The sequence below is a fragment of the Canis lupus genome, chromosome 16 (assembly GCF_011100685.1).
Source record: "Canis lupus familiaris isolate Mischka breed German Shepherd chromosome 16, alternate assembly UU_Cfam_GSD_1.0, whole genome shotgun sequence".
Classification (NCBI taxonomy): domain Eukaryota; kingdom Metazoa; phylum Chordata; class Mammalia; order Carnivora; family Canidae; genus Canis; species Canis lupus.
In genome coordinates this window covers 48,107,914-48,128,699 of record NC_049237.1, presented here as the reverse complement: position 1 = coordinate 48,128,699, position 20,786 = coordinate 48,107,914, and the positions used below count along the sequence as shown (strand labels likewise).

The following is a 20,786-nucleotide window of genomic DNA, read 5'->3' as shown; positions in this document are numbered from 1 at the left end:
CTGCCTTTGGCCCAGGGTGTGGTCCTGGAGACCCAGGATCGAGTCCCACGCCGGGCTCCCTGCATGGGGCCTGCTTCTTCCTCTGCCTGTGTCTCTGCCTCTCTCTCTCTCTCTCTCTCTCTCTCTCTGTCTCTCCTGAATAAATAAATAAAATATTAAAAAAAAAATAAATCAACTTGTAGTCTGTATGTTGCTATCGATAGGCATTGGGATGGATTGTTTCTAGTTTTCTGTTCTTGTAAACTACACCCATCACTGCCCTTATATGTACAACTCTGCGCTCTTTTTAAATTTAAATCTTCTTTTTTGAAATTATTTTAATCTTACAGAAAAATTGTAGAAATGGTACAGAGAACTCTGGCTTACCCTTTATCCTGGCTCACCAATAATTTTGAACATTTTTGCTGCATTTGCTTTATCATCTTCTCTTTTGAAAATTTATATATAACTTTGTTTTCTAAGCGTGTGAGAGGTGCACACAGTCCCTTCACCCCCATCCTTCAGCTCGTATATTCGAGAACAAAATTGTCTCATCCAACCACAGCGCCGTTTCCAGATTCGCAGAACCGATGCAGTTACTCCTCCAATCTGCTGTCAATGCGGCCCTTTTGTCAGTTGCCCCGGGTGATGTCCTTTCCTTCCTCTGGCGGAGGGTTCAGAGCTAAGTATTGCATTTAGTTGTCACATCTCTTTAGTTTCCTTTAATCTGGAACGTGGATCGTCAGCCTTTTAGGACCCTGACATTTCTGAAGAGCACAGGTCAGCCGTTTTATTACACATTCCTCGGTTTGGGCTTGTTGGATGCTACGCGGTGATTAGACTGTTGGCTGCACATCCCGGGCAGAATGTAACGCTTATGTTGTGTTACGTGTGTCCCTTTTCATGTGTCACAGCAGGGATGCCTTGTGTCCTCTTCCTCCTTGATTGCGCTGCTTTTAATCAGTCAAGGTGTTGTCTTGTTTCTCCACGTGTTCCTTCACTTGTGTCCTCTAAACCTCCCGTGAGCTCCTCCTCTCTTTGCCAGCCCGCCGGGGACCATCCCGGCCGAGGGGAGCAGAGACATTATTGACGACTTTTTTCCTTGCAGCTAACAAGCAGTCTGTGGAGAAACACTTTGAGATCATATAAAAGTGCCGTTGCCTCCCAGAAGTCCCCTTAGATTGAATGTCCAGCGATGCCTGCCCTTTGCCTGTTCCCGTCTGTCCTCTGTACATTGCAGAATGTCCTCTTCTTTCTTTCCCATGCTCCCCACTTTTATTCCTTATCCGGGGTAAGAACCAACCTTCCACTGTCCCCCATTTTTATGTATCCAAGTATCATCATTGTGGTCGATAAGGCGTCATTGTCCTGTGGGTACTTAAATTCTGGCCCCGTCAGTGTACAGGATTTTTTTTTATGGGATAAATTTCTAGATGTGAATTGCTGTCTAAAAGTGTCTTTACGCTTTTCACAGGTATTCTCAGTTTTTCCCTCCCCAAAGCATGTTTGTTCCCACCAGCAGTGTTGGAGGGTGCTCATTTCCTTACAGCTCTGCTGATTCCGGGATCTCTTGTCTTCCTTGATCTGACAGGGGTGGGGTGGGTGCAGAGCCACATTGTTTTTTCTTTTTCTTTTCTTTTCTTTTCTTTTCTTTTCTTTTCTTTTCTTTTCTTTTTTTTTTTTTTGAGTCACATTGTTTTAATGCACATTTCTTCAATTGTTAGATTGGATTCTTTTAATAGCTTCCTTGGAAAATGTTTTTATCATATTTAAATCAGATTGTCTCTTATGATCTGCACAAGCTCTTATTTAAATAATTAGAACAGTTAATAAGTCATTTGTTAATGTACTATATATGTGTTTGAGTGTATATATATGTACACATACATATATATGTATATATCTATATGTACATGTATATATATAATCTATATATACAACCTATATGTACACACACACATATATATGTTTGTCCATATAGATTTTATGGAGTTTTATGGTGTTTAATGTTTTAAATTTTTATTTAATGAAATCTCTCAATTTTCTCTTATGTTTTTGGGTTTTATCAAATGCCTAGCAAGGCCTTCTCTGTGTGAAGATTATGAAAATATCTTTCTAGGGGCAGCCCTGGTGGCGCAGTGGCTTTGCACCGCCTGCAGCCCGGGGTCTGATTCTGGAGACCCAGGATCGAGTCCCACGTCAGGCTCCCTGTATGGAGCCTGCTTCTCTCTCTGCCTCTTTCTCTCTATGAATAAATAAATAAAATCTTAAAAAAAGAAAGAAAATATCTTTGTATTATTTTCCAGTCTTTTTAAAAAGAAATTATTTTATACATTTAATCTTCAGTTCATCAGGAATATATTTTCCCATTATTATTTCACATGTCCTAGGCCAAACTCCTCCCCTTTCCTTAGCAAATCAATGGTACCTTCCAGTGATGTCTGTGCCATTCTAATTTCCACCACGCAAGCGCAGGTCTTCTTTGACTCTTCTCTCAGCAGAAGCCTCTTTCCTTGGCTCTTACCCAAAGACATCCCCCTTGTTCTTTGCCTTAACCTTTGACCCTCCTACTCTGTTTTTTGATTGGGTCTTCTTTTAACTCCTTAAATATGAATGTTTTTCAAAATTCTGTGTAGGTAGGGGCCGTGTACCTTGTTGCCATCATGTCATTGGGGCTGGCCACGATGCTCGACACATGGAGAAGCTGAATTTATTGCTGGAGTATCAGTGAGTAAATGTACTTCTGTCCTTGTTTGCCAGCTATTTTCACCATATCTCCACATTGACATTCAGATATTATCTTCGAAAGAAAATGTCCCGAAATAGTCTCATGCAGTAGACATAGGATATATAAACAAGATATTTTTTAACATTCTCATGAAGTTCATGGCAAAATATGGACTAACCTTTTTGTTAGGCACAATAGTGATTGAGTGACCACTCCCAAGAGTTGTCAGCAAGGGAGAGGGGGCTTGGTGGAACATGGAGAGGGTTATTTTGGGCTTCTTCTAGGATTTTGACAAATCTGAGTTCACTCTTTTTTTATTAGTATCTTAGAGGAACATTCATCAGATTAGCAGATGGAATAAAGTGGGGAAGGATCAAGTACATGAGAGATCACAATGGAGTGTGTATTTGGATGAAGTGATGAGCTGAATGAAACTAATGCAACAATGTGAGGCCTTTTAGAAGGGTCTAAAAACTTACTGTATAAGTACAGGATGGTCTGGTGGAAATGTAAAGGGAAATGACTTAAAAGTTTTAACTGATAATTTGGGTTTAACCTAAGTAAAGACTGTGATCTTATTTCTGAAAATGTTAAGGTGCCCTTATATGATCAGAAGAATAAAGTCTGGTTTTTCCTATGAGAAATTATATTTAGAATCTTCTATCTGGTTTAGGAATGCCAGTCCCAAGGACATAAGGGATGGTGACTGGGAATTATATCCTAGGAGGAATGGTTGGTGAGAAGGCAAATTCTTAGCCCGAAGAAGAGACTATTTTAGGAGTCAGGGAGGTGTCACATAACTGGGTGATCATGTGATATATTGTCCAAAGCAGGACTTTCTGTAAGTGAAAGAGGTCAGTATTAATAATTATGCTGGATGACGAGCATAAACTAGGACTCTCTGGGGCAAGTGGAAACATATGGTCATCTACTTATAATAATCTTCAAACATTTGAAGGTCTGTTACGTGAAAGAAAGATTAGACCTCATCTGTGGGAGAGAGCGGGCCAGTGCACACAACTACGAGAAGACATGCGTCTTTCTCCTTATAATGAGCCACCATCTAGCTCTGATTCTTTGTTGGGGGGTGGGATGGGCTGCTTTACAAGGTGGTATGTTTCTCATCACTGCTGATGCCAAGAATTTGTATAGCTGCCCTTTCTAAGTCTTGATAATACACAGCTGAGATGAATCCGTTGGTACCAACCCATCAGATACTTGTGTCTGTATTCTTTCTGGGTACTATGCAGATGTCCCTTTCCTCATTACGTTTAGCTTAGCCGGCTGTAACCTGGTGGCCCTGCGCCCTTCCCTGGAGAAGGTTAGAATCCCTGTCTGATGCTGTCCTGGTAGACCTCGTTGTGCGGTTGTGGCATCTCTAATGCTGCAGAATCTGCCCATGCACCAGCAGGCAGGGCTGTCGTGCCTTTTGTCTCTGCCCCCCCCCCCCCCACTTCAGCTCTTCTGGTTCCTGAGGGCGGGTGGGTGGGTGGGGAATCTCCGTATCTGCTGCCATCGTTGCCTCTGCTGCTGTTGTCTGGTTCGTCTCTCTTCCTAAATATCTTTCTTTTAAATGTTTTATTTCTGTGAGTCATGGTTTTTATGCTAAATAAAAGATGTAGTTTTTCCCCTCGTGGCAGAGCCATCTCGTAAAAAACTTTAAGATGCACAGACTCTGGATCTGTTTATTTCTTCCTGTGGGTGTTGTGGTCATTCCTTGGGTTCCGCAGGGCACTGGGTTATGTGCTTGATTCTTTGCTACCTTGCTTAGTCCTTCACAGCAACTCTAAGAGGCAGATGCCACTGTTCCCATTTTATTTTATTTTTATTTTTTATTTTTTAAGGTTTTAGGTGATTTCTCCCACACATGGGGCTCGAACTCACAACCCCAGGATCAAGAGGCACATGCTCTTCTCACTGAGCCAGCTGGGTACCCTGACTGTTTCCACATTATATGTGACGTTTAGAAAGATTACAGCCAGTAGGCATGCAAACTGGATCCAAACCCAGGTCTCTTAGTTTGCCCTATATTTATTTATTTGTTCAACCAATATCTGAATGTCTGCATCGTGCCAGCCTCATCTTCCCCAGATTCATAGCAAATCTCCTCCCCTTCTCCCCACAAGCACACAGTTGAATCATATGGGGCACATTTTATGCTTTCAGGGTGCCAGATTTCTTCCTGCTTGGTTGGTAAGACAGACCTGGCCATTGTCCCTGTGTTGTTTGGAGTCTAGTTGAGTAAACAGATATAGAATAGTAGTTTTGTTTTAAATATCCTGATGTTAAGAGAAGTACAGAGTGTAATGGCAGCGTGCTATGTGGCCCTTTACTACCCTGAGAGTTAGGGAAGCTTTCCAGGGTGGCTGAGGAAGTGACATTTACATGGAAACCAGAAGGATAATAGGAGTTAGCTAGGAAGGAGTGGGATGAGACTGTTTTGGGGGACAGAAGAGAGTGCTTGTGCAGAGTCTCTGGCCATGGAGGAACTTGATGCCTTGGAGGTTCAGAAAGAATCCGTGTGTGTGTGTGTGTGTGTGTGTGTACACGTGTGTGTGTGTGTGCATGAGGGAGAGGAAGAGAGAGAAAGTGACTTGATACAACACTGGGGAGATAGGTGTTCAATCAAGGTAGTTTATCCTGAGGGCAAGATATTTTTCTTTCCTTTTAATTTTATGTGTCTTTTGAATAGATAAAACAATCACATAATTCGATCTTCAAAGGACAGCAAAGAGTAAGGCACAGTGTTGGCCCCTTCCCACCTCTTATCTCCCCACCTCCAGTTCCTTTCCTTGGAGACATCTGTAGTTTCCCTTCCTGTGTGCCCTTGCAGAGATGCTCTGTGCACGTACAAGCACATATGTAGGGATTTATTTTTCCTTACCCCTTTTAACACAAACAGCAAAATATGACATAGACTGTCTTGCATACATTACTTTTCTTCAGTTAACAGATTTTAGATACTGTTCCATGGTGGTAAAGAAAGAGCTACTTTGTTGGAGTGCAGTGTCCTCAGGAGCTTCCTGGGTGTAATCTGAAACTGGCCTCCATTTGTGGAAAGCAGGGAGAGACCCAAGAAAGAAGCAGGCCTCTCCAGATTGGTAGGTGGCAATTTTAATAAGCATAGGGAGCTTATGGGCAGCAGGGAGATGAATGGATCCCTGCACCCATCTGCCAAACCTTAAACGTTTATATGGAGGCCTTAGCTGGGTTCAGTCATGTATACCGTGCAGGTATTCTTAGCACCGTATCACTATCGCAGAGCTGTTGTCCTTGGAGCAGCTTCTGGGAGCGGGAAAGACAAGCAGAACCTGCTTTCTAAGAACAGGGGAGTAGTGAGGAGCCTCTGATGGCTGGGTCCAGTTCATAGTCCATTTGGCAGTTATGTCTTTCTAATGATCTCTCTCTATATTTCATTCTTTTGTATGGCTGCATGATATTCCATTGCAAATACGTACTCCAATATATGGAAGCCTAAGAGAAATAGAAAACAGATTGATAGGGAAGAACAGTATTGCAAAGGTGGAAAATAACCAGTAAGCCATTAATATTTCAGGCAGGAGGTGATGTCACCTTGGATTCAAACAGTGGCAGTGGGGCTTATGTGATCAATTGATCTACAACAAAGGAGGCGAGAGTACGTAATGGGGACAAAAATATCTTTTCAACAACTGGACAGCTACATGCAAAAGAATGAAACTGGGCCACTATCTTACAGATAGGCAACAATAAACTTAAAATAGATCAAAGACCTAAATGTGAGCTCTAAAAGAAAACATAGGCAGTAATCACTTGGACATTGGCCTTACTAAGACGTATTTATAAATATGCCTTTGTAGGTAAGGGAAACCAAAGCAAAAATAAATTATTGAGATGAAACCAAAATAAAAAGCTTTTGCATAGCAAAGGAAACCATCAACAGAACAAAAGGCAACCTACTGAATGGGAGAAGATATTTGCAAGTGATATATCTGATAAAGGGTTAATATCCAAAACCTATAAAGAACTTCTGCTCAACGCCAAAGATCCCAAACAGTCCAATTAAGAAATGGGGAGAGGACATGAATAGACAGTTTTCCAAAGAAGATATACAGATGGCCAACAGACACATGAGAAGATGCTCAATATCACTCATCATCAGGGAAATACAAGTCAAAGCCACAAGGATATCACCTGACACCTGTCAGACTGACTAGTATCAAAAAGACAAGAAATAACAAGTGTTGGCAAGGATATGGAAAAAAAAAGAATCCTTGTGCACTGTTGGTGGGACCGTATATTGGTGTAACCACTCTAGAAAATAATGAAGTTCCTCAAAAAAAAAAAAAAAAAAAGAACTACCATAAGATCCAGTAATGTCACTCCTGGATATTTACCCAAGGAAAATGAAAACACTAATTCAAAAAGATATATGCAGTGCTGTGTTTATTGCAGTCAAGGTGTGGAAGCAACCTAAGTGTACATTCATAGATGAATATATTGTATATATTACCCATAAAATGAACATGTTTATGTGTATACACACATACACACAGTGGAATTTTATTCATTCGTAAAAGAGAATGAAATTTAGCCGTTTGTGACAGCATAGATGGACCTAGAGGGTATTAAGTGACATAAGTGAAATAGAGGGACAAATACCATATAATTTCACTTATATGTAGAATCTAAAAAACAAAACGAACAAATAAACTGAAACAAAGTTAAATACAGAGAAGGAATTGATGGTTGCTAGAGGGGAGAGTGGTGGGGGTAAGGGTGAAATAGGTGAAGGGACTTAAGAGGTACAGAGTTCCAGTTATAAAATAAGTCATAGAGATGAGAAGTACAGCGTAGGGAATATAGTGAATAATACTGTAATAATGTTGTATAGTACCAGATGGCAACTACACTTGCTGTAACAGCACTGAGTAATGTATAGAATTGTTAGATTACTATGTTGTACACCTGAAACTAATTAGAATGTTGCATGTCAACTATACATCAATAATTTTGTTAAAATGTGAAGAGAAATAATGGTGGCGGAGACAGAGATTAATTGTATATAAGGGAGACTTAGTGTTAAGTAGCAAGAGGATCTGTTGATTGGTGGCATATTAGGGGTGAAGCACAGGGATGTCTTCCAGCCTTCAAGCTTGAGCAGTTGGGTGGACAGTGATGTCATTTTACAAGTTGATTAACATGAAAGGAAGAGTAAGATTGAGTTCAATTATACATCTGTTGAATGTAAGGAATTTGTGAGACATGCAGGTGGAATGTAAAGTTGTCATTTGACTATTGGAGTCTGTAGCTCAGGACAGACGATTAATCCCGGAATGTAAATTTGGGAGCGGTTATTGTATAGTGATGCACAGTTACAACAATGGTAATTCACGTTTTGGGAATGCTTGGGAATGCTTAGGGAATGCTTGAATCACCCTGATTAGTGACCTGGCCAAAATGTTGATATGGTGGAAAGTGCTTTAAAAAGGCACGTCCTTCTCCTTTTAGTCTTTGAGACAATGATACACAGTTGACCTGGAATAACATGGGTTTGAACTGCATGATTCCGCTTACATACAGATTTTTTACAGTATGGTACTGTTAATGTTTTTCTCTTTCTTACAATTTTCTTAACATTTTTTCTCTAGCTTGCTTTATTGTAAAGCTACAGTAATACAGTATATAATATGTATAAATATATATAACACGTATAAATATATATATACATATATCATACAAAATATGTGTTAATCAACTGTTTAAGTTACTGGTAGGGCTTCTGGTCAATAGTAAGGCTATTAGTGGTTAAGTTTCCGGGAGTCAGGTTATGCACAGTTTTTCGATTGCATGGGGTTCAGTGCCCCTCACCCCCACGTTGTTCAACGATCAACTGTACCCAATTCTGTAAGGTTGTTGTTAAAGTCTACTGAATGAGTTTGTAGAGATGATCAGTTTGTTGCTCGATAACAATTAGCACATGAGTTAAAGTTTGTTGAGGAATTTAACTCAGTGTGCTGCCAAGATGTTGGCTGTCACACAACTTTGCAAAGCTTATTTATTACAAATGCATAACAGATAGTTGGAGTTTCGCAGTTTTTCTTTTTTTTCCTGGCCACTCCTTTATTCATGGTAACGTGTTGAGTTCCTACCTTGTTCTGGAAAGATGTTCATATTTAGTGTTGCCTGGAGGTAGTCATTGTTTCCAGTTGCTTCTTTTGCTTTGTAAACATTAATTTCAGTTACCTGAGTGTCATTGTCTTCAACCGAGATCTCGGAGTTATTTTAACAAAAAGCAGCAATGCATGTTTACAGCAATGGTATTTTTTACCCATATTTTCTAGTAACAAAACTTTAGACCTCTATGAACTGTGGTTAAAATATGAACTGTCCCATATATGGGACATATAGCTTATTGCTATCGGAAGTAAATATAATAATCCTCCTAGGCTTTTCTTATATAGCCACAAGTGTCTTAGTCCTGAGTTTTTTCCCAAGAAAGGGTAGAAATGGAAGGTGGAGGAAGTGGCTTATGGGGAATTTGGCTCCTCTAAGGTGGCTACCTTAATGAAAGAAATTTCAGAGCCATTGACCTAGTATAATGGCCATCAACTCTGACCTAATCAGTAACTTAAAATTATACATGCTTTGTCCTTACTCTAGAAAGAAACCAAACCAAAAAATTTTAGAAATTGAAAGCATTATAAAAAACAAAAAACATTATATAACTATTTAGCAACTGAGACTATTCTGAGAGTTAAAGTATAATAATTATATAAGGAAAATAGGGTGGTAGATATAAAGCTTAATATCTGATAGATACATTCCCTCTTTTGAGAGTCTTAACTTTCTGAAAAACTTTTAACCACATTAAAACTGAGTTCTTTGTCACAACTTAGTAATAAGAAAACAAACAACCTAATAAAAGACAGGGAAAAGATTTGGGCAGACTCTTGACCAAAGAAGATACACTGATGAAAAAAAAAATGCATGAAAGATGCTCAGCATCATTTGTCGTTAGACTGCAAATTAAAACCATAGTGAGGGGATCCCTGGGTGGCTCAGTGGTTTGGCGCCTGCCTTCGGCCCAGGGCGTAGGCCTGGAGTCCCGGGATTGCGTCCCACATTGGGCTCCTTGCATGGAGCCTGCTTCTCCCTCTGCCTAGGTCTATGCCTCTCTCTCTTTCTGTGTGTCTCTCATGAATAAATAAATAAAATCTTAAAAAAAAAATAAAACCGTAGTGAGATACCACTGTGCACCTATTGGAATGGCTAAAGCAGGCAAGCATGCTGTTGTTAACACTCCTGGTGAGGATGTGTGGCAGTTGGAGCTCTCCTACATTGCTGTTGGGAATGTAGCATAGTGCACATATTTTGGTGAACAATTTTTTTTTAAAGATTTTATTTATTTATTTATGAGAGACACACAGAGAGAGGCAGAGACACAGGCAGAGGGAGAAGCAGGCTCCATGCAGGGAGCCCGACGTGGGACTCGATCCAGGGTCTCCGGGATCAGGCCCTGGGCTGAAGGCGGCACTAAACCACTGAGCCACCGGGGCTGCCCTTTGATGAACAATTTAATCCACCTTTACTACTCAATCCAGCAATCCCACTCCCAGGTTTTTATTCAAGAGAAATGGAAGCATATGCCCATTGATTACTGAGTGGATAAACAAACTGGCACTTTTTTTTTAAATTTTTTTAAAGATTTTATTCATTTATTTATGAGAGAGAGAGAGGCAGAGACACAGGCAGAGAGAGAAGTAGGCTCCATGCAGGGAGCCCGATGCGGGACTTGATCCTGGGACTCCATAATCACACCCCAGGCTGAAGGTGGCACTAAACCGCTGAGCCACCCAGGGGTCCCCAAACTGGCACTTCTATCCCAAGATTCTACTCAGTAGTAAAAAGTAACAAGCTATTAATACATGAAACAGCATGGATGACCCTCAAATGCATTATACTACATCAGTGTTTATCAACCTTTTAAAAACTACTACATCTCCTCTAGGCTTTTTAGATTTTTTTCCCCCTAACTAACTGCCCATTTCCCTCATGAAATTTTAATGCCACAGATATGTCTTTCGTACTGGGGCCCTTTGGAGGACCTAGACCAGTGTAATATAAGGTTTTTACACCTGCAAAGACCCAATTTTTACCTCTTTGGGGACAGTATTGCCCTCACTTCCCCATTGCGGTTGCATGGGCTAAGTGAAGAAAGCCAGATGCATGGATTTATATGCCATTCTTGAAAAGGAAAAACTATCAAATCACAAGAAAGGTCTCTGGTTACCAGGGTGGAAGGAAGGGCCACATAGGAATATGAGGGAACTTTGGGAAGTGATGGAAATGTTCTGTTCCTTGATCATGGTGGTGGTTGTGCTGTAGAATGCATTTGTTGGAATTACAAGATTTGTACCCTGAAAGGGTAAATATTATGGTATTTACAACCTTAATAAGCCTGCCTTTTCTGAACATAGTATCCTGGGTTAAACTTGGAATGCTTTATGGGAAGTGAGAAGATTGGAAGCATCAAAGGCCAATTATTTTGGAATCTTCTATCACAAAGTGTGGTCCATATACTGAGAGATTCACATATGAAATCATAAACTCACTAAAGTTTCTGGAAACACAAATGTATGTGCATATACATACACACACGTACACACAATGGGAAATCCAACGGGCAGTCAAAGAATAGTGTAAATGGAGGTTGTCTAGGGTGTCTTTGAGGGTTTGATGACCCAACCTCCTGAGGACAGAGGCTAATCTAGAGAAACCAAGATTAGAAGTCCTAGTTTTTCCTAAAACCAAGTTGAGATTTAATTTACAGAAAGATCAGAGAGGAAAACCTGCCTTCTATTCCTTACTGGAAGCTGGCATTTGTCAGTGTGACTTTGGGTAGAAGCTTCCAATTTCTGTAGCATCCAGTGGGGGAAAAGTTTCTATGCTATATTTACTCTCTTATTTTTTTTAATATACTTTTTTTTTTTTTTTTTTAAGTAAGCTGTAAGTCCAATGTGGGGCTTGAACTCATGGCCCTGAGATTAAGAGTCGTGTACCCTACCTACTAAGCCAGCTAGTTGCCCCTACGTTTGCTTTTTTTCATAGTTAAGTCTGAGACTTTGTCCCCTTACTGCAGTCTCCAAGTGAGGTATATGTTATCATCTGGCATCAAGAGGAGCCTGGAGAAGCAGGGGTGGTGGAAATACAGGTTTTGCTTTTTGGTATACCTTTCACAAAGGTATTTGAACTTGCAAGTGTTGCCAAGAAATGGAGTTTCCCCTTCCATTATAGTTCTTATGTATAATCATTGTATGCATCTGATTCTGAGCCAGAATGTTATATTTTTAAATGCTCTGGTGACAAATGATTTTTTTTTCTTCTTTTGAAAGCCCTTACTGAATTGTCACATATTTTGGGAAGTTTCCCAGATAGTGGTATCAGGAATACTCTGCTGCTGCTAATCTCCTACTGCAATAGTAGGTACAGGGGTTGTAGTGAAGGTTGTTAACTTCTGCAGATATTAAGGACCACCCTTAAGGGGCTGTCTCTTAGGATATCTGAAAGTCATGAAAAAATATTACTGACTTCATTGATCATGGAGAGACAGGTATCTTGTCAATGCCTATTAGTTGATACTTACACCATGCCTTCTGGGGTTGGAGAGCACTTTTTTGTAGGAATACAGGGGATACAGATGAAACTGAAGATACACAGTCTTATACACAGTCTTCAATTTAAATCACACTTTCAACTGGCCTCATGGATCATTGTCCCCAACTCGTCATCTCCTGGCATTACTGCAAGTGCTTCTATAAGATGAACCACTGTTGGTGTTGACCTTAATTTGGCTGAGATAGTGTCTTTCAGGGGTTTTTTTTTTTGAAGTTACTTTCTCTTTCCCCCTTCCCATGCTGGTCTGTTGGGAATGAAATCATTATGTGTAGCTCCCCTTTAGGGAGTGGGAGTTACCTTTTACTTCCTTGAAGGTGTAAGATGTACATAAATAAAAAACAATGCCTTTACAAGCTGGCAATAGAAAATTTGAAGCCAAATTAAAACGGTATCATCACAAAACCCAATGTACCCAAAACTATCATCTTTAAAGTGCTTAAATTGCCAGTGTTAGGAATGACACTATTTAGGGATGCCTAAATGAATGGGGAGACATATTCTTGAATTGGAATACAAAACAGTAAGGATATCAGTTCTTTTCAAACCGATTAATTTAATTCCAGTAGAAATCTCTATAGAATTTATTTCCTCTGAATATACACAAGCTGATTCTAAAATTTATATGAAGAGGTAAGGAGCTAGAAAAGAGAAAAGAATTTTGTGATGGAAGGTAAGTTTGAAGTAGTCACACTATTCCATTTTAAGACTTACTGTGAAGCTTTAGTAACTTTATTAGGGCTTGCCAGAGAAACAGCTGGTAGGAGATATATTTAAGGAATTGACCCACACAGTTGTGCAAGGTGGTAAGTCCAAAGGTAGGGTAGGCCAGTGGGCTGGAGGCCCAGGGAAGAGTTGATGTTGTAACTTGAGTCTGAGGGGGTTTGATCCTCAGGGATCAATCTTTATTTCCTTTTTTTTAAATTTTTTAAATTTATTTATGATAGTCACACACAGAGAGAGAGAGAGAGAGAGGCAGAGACATAGGCAGAGGGAGAAGCAGGCTCCATGCACCAGGAGCCCGATGTGGGATTCGATCCCAGGTCTCCAGGATCGCGCCCTGGGCCAAAGGCAGGCGCCAAACCGCTGCGCCACCCAGGGATCCCAATCTTTATTTCCTAATGCCTTAACATTTAATATTAATTTCTTCCAGAAAATACCTTCAAAGTGACATCTAAACTCAGATTTGACCAGACTCTGGGTATTGTGGCCTAGTCAAGTTGAAGACAGTGTGGGATTTGTGAAAATTAGATCTGCAGATCATTGAGACATAATAGAGAATCTAGAGATAAACTTATACAAATATGGGCAATTGATTTTTGAAAATGGCTCAAATGCAGTTTAATGAAGAAAGGATACTTTTTTCAACAAATGGTATAAAACAACTGAACGTCGGGCACCAGGGTGGCTCAGTCAGTTTAAAGTCTGACTCTTAGTTTCTATTCAAGTCTTGATCTCAGGGTTGTGGGATTGCCTCTGGCTCTGCACTGGATGTGGAGCCTACTTAAAATTCTCTCTCGCCTTCTCTCTATTCCTCCCCCATCATGCTTGTGCATGCGCTCTCTCTCAAAAAAAAAAAAAAAAGAAAAGAAAAAAGATAAAAAGAAAAAAAACAAAACCAGTTGAACATCTATGCAACAAAAGAAACCTCTATTTAAATTTAACATTATATACAGAAATAAACTCAAAATGGATCATAGATGTAAATGTAAAATTTAAAATTAAAAGAATTTTAAACATCAGAGAAAATTTTCATGACCTTCTGTTAGGCAAAGAATTCTTAGACAAAACACCAAATGCATTATTCACAGAAAAGAATGATCACTTAGACTTCATAAAAATTAAACACTTTTCTGAGAGATGTTAAGACAATGAAAAACGAAGCTTCAGCGGTGGTTGGCTGGCTCAGTTGGTGGAGCATGTGATTATTGATCTCAGGGTTATAGGTTCAATCCCCATGTTGGGTGTTGAGATTACTTACAAATAAAGTCTTTAAAAGAAATAAAAAGAAAGCCCAATGTACAGAATGGGAGAAAATACTTGAAAATCATGTATCTGACTATATTTTATATAAATTACTTTAAAATTCAACAATTGAAAGTATAAAGTCCAATTTAAAAATACCCAAAAGAAGGCCATTGAGGGTAATAACATCCTCAATGTAGAAAACCTGATAACTTTTCTTCTCTTGTCAGGAACAAGATAGGGATGTCCACTCTCACCATTGTTACTTAATGTAGTACTGGAAGTCCTCACCACAGCAATCAGAGGACAAAAAGAAGTAAAAGGCAGGGCACCTGGGTGGCTCATTTGGTTAAATGTCTGACTCTTGATCTCAGCTCAGGTCTTGATAATCAGGGTTGTGAGTTGAGGCCTTGTGTTGGGCTCCACAGTGGATGAGGAGCCTACTTAAAAAAACAAAACAAAACAATGATGAAAGAAATTGAAAATGACACAAAGAAATGGAAAGACATTCCATGGTCATGGACTGGAAGAACAAATATTGTTAAAATGTCTATATTACCCAAAGCAATCTATCAAAATACCAATAGCATTTTTCACAGAACTAGAACAAATTATCCAAAAATTTGTATGGAATATCCAGTGCAACCTTGAAATAGAAAAACAAAGCTGGAGACACCATAATTCCAGACTTCAACTTATATTACAAAGCTGTAGTGATCGATATAATATGGTATTGGCATAAAAAATAGACATGTAGATGAATAGAACAGAATAGAAAATCCAGAAATGAACCTACAACTGTACGGTGAATTAATCTTCAACGAAACAGGAAAGAATATTTAATGGAAAAAAGACAACCTCTTTCACAAATGGTGTTGGGAAAACTGGACAGCAACATGCAAAAGAATGAAACCGGACCACTTATATCATACACAAAAATAAATTCTCAATGGATGAAAGCTCTAAATGTGAGACCTAAAACCATAAAAATCCAGGCAGTAATTTCTTTGTCATTGGCTGTAGCAGTTTCTTTCTAGATACGTGTTTTGAGGCAAGGGAATTAAAAGCAAAACTAAACTATTAAGACTTTATCAAAATAAAAAGCTTCTGAACAGTGAGGGAAAGAATCAGCAAAACTAAAAGACAACTACGGAATGAGAGAAGATATTTGCAAATGACATATCTGATAAAGGGTTAGTATCCAAAATGATAAAGAGCTTATAAAACTTAACACCCTGCCAAATAAATAAAACTTAACACCCCAAAAATAATCCAATTAAAAAATGGGCAGAAGACATGAATAGACATTTTTCCAAAGAAGACATACAGATGGCCAGCAGACACATGAAAAGATGCTCAATGTCACTGATTACCTGGGAAATGCAAATCAGAACCACAGTGAGATAGCACCTCACATCCGTCAGAATGGCTAAAATAAAAAACGAAACAGCAGGTGCTGGCAAGAATGTGGAGATGGGACCCCTCCTGCATTGGTATTAACTCGGCTCAGTTCTTGATTTCAGGGTTGTGAGTTCAAGGCCTGCATTGAGCTCCACGCTGGATGTGGAGCTTTATTAAAAAAAAAAAAAAAAAAGTTAAAAATAGAACTACCCTATGACCTAGCAATTGCACTACTAAGTATTTACCCAAAGAATACAGAAGTACTAATTCAGAGGGATACATGCACCCTGATGTTTATAGCAGCATTATCTACAGCAGCCAAATTATGGAAAGAGCCCGAGAGTCCATTGACTGGTGAATGGATAAAGATGTAGTGATGTGGGGGTGGTGGTGGTGTGTATAAATGAAATATTACTTAACCTTAAAAGAGAATGAAATCCTGCCATTTGTAGTGACATGGGTGGAGCTAGAGTATAATAGTGAGCAAAAGAAGTCAGTCAGAGAAGACAAATACCGTATGATTTCACTCATATGTGAAATTTAAGAAACAAAACAAGTGAGCGAAGGAGGGGAAAGAGAAAGTGAGACAAACCAAGAAACAGAATCTTAACTATAGAGAACACACTGATGTGTGTCCTCCCCAGAGGGGAGGAGGAGTAGAGGGATGGGGGACTAGGTGATGGGGATTGAGGTAGGGGATGGGGGACTAGGTGATGGGATTGTGATGGGCACCGGGTGTTGTAGGGAAGTGTTGAATCACTACATTGTATACCTGAAATGAATATTACACTGTGTGTTAATTAACTGGAATTTAAATAAAAACTTTAAAAATGCCCAAAAGATTTGAGTAGATGTGCCACTAAAGAGGGTATACAAATGGTAAATAAGCAAAGGAAAAGATATGCAGCATCATTAGCTTTTAGGAAAATGCAAATTAAAACCACAAGGATAAACAACGGCCTGCCTATTAAGGCTAAAATGAAACAGTGGTGACCACAGCGAGTGCCGATGAGAGTGTGGAGTAACTGGGTGGCTCATGGTTGCTGATGGAATGGGAAATGGTACAGCTGTTCTGGCAAAAAAAGTTGGCCGCTTTGTTATGAAGTTACATAAAGACCTGACATATGACCCAACAATCCCAGTTCTTGGTATGTTTTCTAGAGAAGTAGAAACTTATATTCACCCTGGAACTGATACATGAATGTTTATGGCAACTCTGGTCATAATGCCCCTGACCTACAAACAACCCAAACCTCCCTCAGTGGGTGCAAGAATAAACAGACGGTGGCACATGTATGCAGATGGACACTGCTCAGCAGTAGGAACGAAGGCAACAGTTTGAATCTCACAGACATCTTACTGAGTGAAAGACTTCTGTCTCACAAGGTTATAAACTGTGGTTCCATGTGTAGGACAACTCTCAGAAAGATAAATTCACGGCGATGGAGAACAAAGCAGTGTTTGCCAGGGTTTGTGGGGTTGGGAAGAGGTCGAACGAGGGAGCTTTTTGGTGTGAAAGATCTGTTCTGTTCTGATTGTGGTGGTGGTGACTCTGATCAATACTTTTTTTTTTTAAGAAAATCTTTTTTTTTTTTTTTTAAGATTTATTCATGAGAGAGAGAGAGAGAGAGAGAGGTGGAGACACAGGCAGAGGGAGAAGCAGGCCCCATGCAGGGAGCCTGATGTGGGACTCGATCCTGGGTCTCCAGGACCAGGCCCTGGGCTGAAGGCGGCGCTTAACCGCTGAGCCACCCGGTCTGCCCTCTGATCAATACTTTTGTGAAAATTCACAGACTGTATGCTCTCCAAAATATCAGTTGTATTGTATGTCAATTAAAAGGTAGCTCAGAATAAAAATAATATGTTAAGGTCAACACTATTAAAATCTTGTATTTATCTATGTTTGTGACTGTTACAATTGCTCTCTGCAGTGTCACATTATGTAGACACAGCCAGTGCGGTGGGCATTTTGATCTGTATCTACTAGTTTTTCTCTACTAGGAGCAGTGCTGCTCTAGGCACATTTTACAAGACTTCTCAGGCACATGTGCAAGGGAAGATTCCCCAGAGCATATATCTAGGAGTGGATCTGTTGGGTTGTACAGTTGCATGTGCAACTTTACTAGGGTAAAGCCAACTTCTCAAAAGAAGAATATTTTTGTAAAGCAGTTTACATTCTCTAGCAGTAAATGAGATTTCCCAGTTGTATACATTCTTGGCAACACTTGAATTTGTCTGCCTTCTAAAGTTTTTCATTTGGGTGCGTTTGAACTGGGGTCTCATTGTGGTTGAACATATTTTATGTTCAGAGGCCAATTTGTTTCCCTTAGAAATTTCTGGGTGGGTTTTTTGTTGTTGTCACTCACTCTCCTACTGGTTTGTTCATTTTTTTATGGATTCTCAAGAGTTCCTTACATATTTTAGAAACAAATCCTTGTGAGTTACATGTGTTGCGAGTGTCTTCTAGTTTGTGGCTTATTTTTTTACTGTCTTCGTGGAGTTTCTGGTGAATGGCGGCTCTTAATATAGTCAGATCTGTCCATCTCCTCCTGCATGACTGTGCATTTGTTTCTTGTTCAGGAAACACATATCTTGAATCCTGAAGTCATATTTTACTATATTATCTTTGCAAAGCTTTAGAGATTTGCCTTTCACATTTGGGTCTTCAAATCCATAGGACTTGGTTTTTGAGTATGGGGTGTGGGGTAAAGCCAGTTTCACTTTTTCCTCTGTGGATCAGCGTGTCACCACAGTACACCATATGTACCCAAACATCTAACTTCTTCCCCTGAACAGCCGTGGTACTTCTTACATGTCAGCTTCTATACATCATGTTGGTCTGTGTGGGGATCTACTTTTCCTTTTGACTGTTTATTCAGTCCATTTGCCATTATCACATTGTCTTAAATACAGTTTTATAACAAATTTCAGTATTTAGTAGAGAAGGTCTCCTAGATTATGTATATGAAGACAGTGATTACATTGCAAATAATGACACTTTTGTTCTTCCTTGCTTTATCCTTAATCCTTTTTCCCCCTTTTCCTGCCATACAGTACCAGCTTGGACTTGCAATACACTGTTGAATTGAAGTAGTAATAATGGGCATCTTTGTTTTGCTGTAAATCCTACAGGAAATGCTTTCAATGTAAATAGGTATTTTGTAGACACCTTTATCAGGTTAAGGAAGTTCCCTTCTATCCCTAGCAAGCTGAGAGGTTTTTTTTTTTTTTTCTTTAATGATGTTGAATTTTATCAAAAGCTTTTCTGTTCTTTTTGAGATAATCAAGTGATTTTTTTTTTTTTTCTGTGAATGGCCAAATATCATTAAATGCATTAGTTGACATTTTAATGTTAAGCCAACCTTGCATTCCTGGGATAAACCCAAGTTGGTTACGAATTATTATTCAGAGTTTAGTTTGTCAATGCTTTTTTTCTTTTTTTCAAATTTAAAGTGCTGTTTATGTAAGATGCATTCTTATTTCAGGGATCCTATATTTTCTCTTTTTTAAAATGGCTAATGATGATTATAGATTGTAAAATGTATTATGGTTTCAGAGATGTTAAAAATTTTAAAAAGTTATGTCTTTAAAAATTTTTTTAAAAAGATTTTATTTATTTATTCATGAGACACACACAGAGAGAGAGGCAGAGACATAGGGAGAGAGAGAAGCAGGCTCTCTGCAGGAGCCCGATGTTGGAGTCCATCCCAGACCCCGAGATCATACCTTGAGTCAAAGGCAGACGCTCAACAGCTGAGCCACCCAGGTGTCCCTAAAAAAATTTTTTTAAAGAAGGCTATTTATTTGAGAGAGAGAATGAGCAATGGGGAGGGGCAGAGGGAGAAAGAGAGAAACAGACTCCCTGGGGAGCCCAACGTGGGACTCCATGTCAGGATCCAGAAATCATGACCTGAACTGAAGGCAGATGCTTAACCACCTGAGCCAGCACTCACCCCAAAAAGTTATGTCTTAATGCCAATTAAATGTTCTACTTTGTGTTTTATATTTGTGTTCTTAAGTGAACTTGACCTACTATTGTCCTTCCTCGTTCTTTTCTTGTCGAACCTAGGTATTAAGGCTGTACACCATGATAAAGTGAGTAATGTGCTTACTTTTTCTATCTTGAATAGTTGTTGTAATAGTGTCTTTATTCTATTCTTGACTTCTTTGTTGAACAAGCCTACAAAATTATATAGATAGAGCATTTTAACTGCTGATACAGTTTTTTTTAATGTATATGAAACGATTCAGGTTTTCCTTTTTTTTTTTTTTTCCATTTTACAGTTTATTTATTTAAATAGTGTCTACACCCAACATAGGCTCAAACTCATGACCCTGAGATCAAGAGTCACATGCTCTTCTGACTGAGTCAGCTAGCTGCTCCTCTGTTTATTTTTGATTCAGTTCTTTTGAGTTTCACTTTTTAGGAATTTGTTCATTTCATCCATATGTTCAAATTTATTATCATAAATAATTCATAATAAATTTATAGTATGTGTTTGTTTAATCTATGCAGCACTTCTTCATTTGTGCTGTTGTCTGTTTGTATTTCATTCTTTTTTTCTTCATCTGTCCTTGTTAGAGGTTAGTCAATTTCATTATTCTTTCCAAGGAAATGAGTTTTGACCTTGACATTGTTCATTCTCTTTATCACTTGCTCTCTATTGCTTTCTACATCAATGATTTCCATACTTCTACTTGAGGTTGATTTTACTGACTTTTTAAAATTTCTTAAGAGGGATGTTTAGCATATTAAATTTTGGTCTTTTCTCCTTAAAAATTGCCCAAGAATGAGAATCCATGGAAGTATCTGAGTCTCTTGCAATAGGTAATAAACCTAACTACATGGTGCTTTACTTGAACCTTGTATATTTTTTACATGTAGGGTTTTCTTTATTATTGTCTTATGAGTTTTGTAATTTTTAACTCTTTTTTTCTTTTACTCATAACTATTTAGATGTATCATTCTGAATATTCAAACAACTGAGATTTGTTAATGATATGGATTTCTGATGTAATTGAATTGGAGTCAGAGAATGTGTATGTATAGTGCCAGTCT

General features: G+C 39.0%; 1 protein-coding gene across 5 annotated transcripts in view; it reads left to right on the top strand.

Moving 5' to 3' along the window:
- Positions 1 to 20,786, top strand: part of WWC2 (WW and C2 domain containing 2) — a 205,169-nt gene that overhangs the window by 30,991 nt on the left and 153,392 nt on the right. The window contains exon 1 of one of the 5 annotated variants that reach the window (XM_038560448.1): positions 2,660 to 2,706. The exons of the other annotated variants lie outside the window; for them this stretch is intronic. Within the exon in view, the coding sequence (XP_038416376.1) occupies positions 2,675 to 2,706 (32 nt within the window). The 5' untranslated portion in view covers positions 2,660 to 2,674. Of the gene's footprint in view, positions 1 to 2,659; positions 2,707 to 20,786 lie in introns of those variants that run through there. 5 annotated transcript variants of the gene reach the window in all.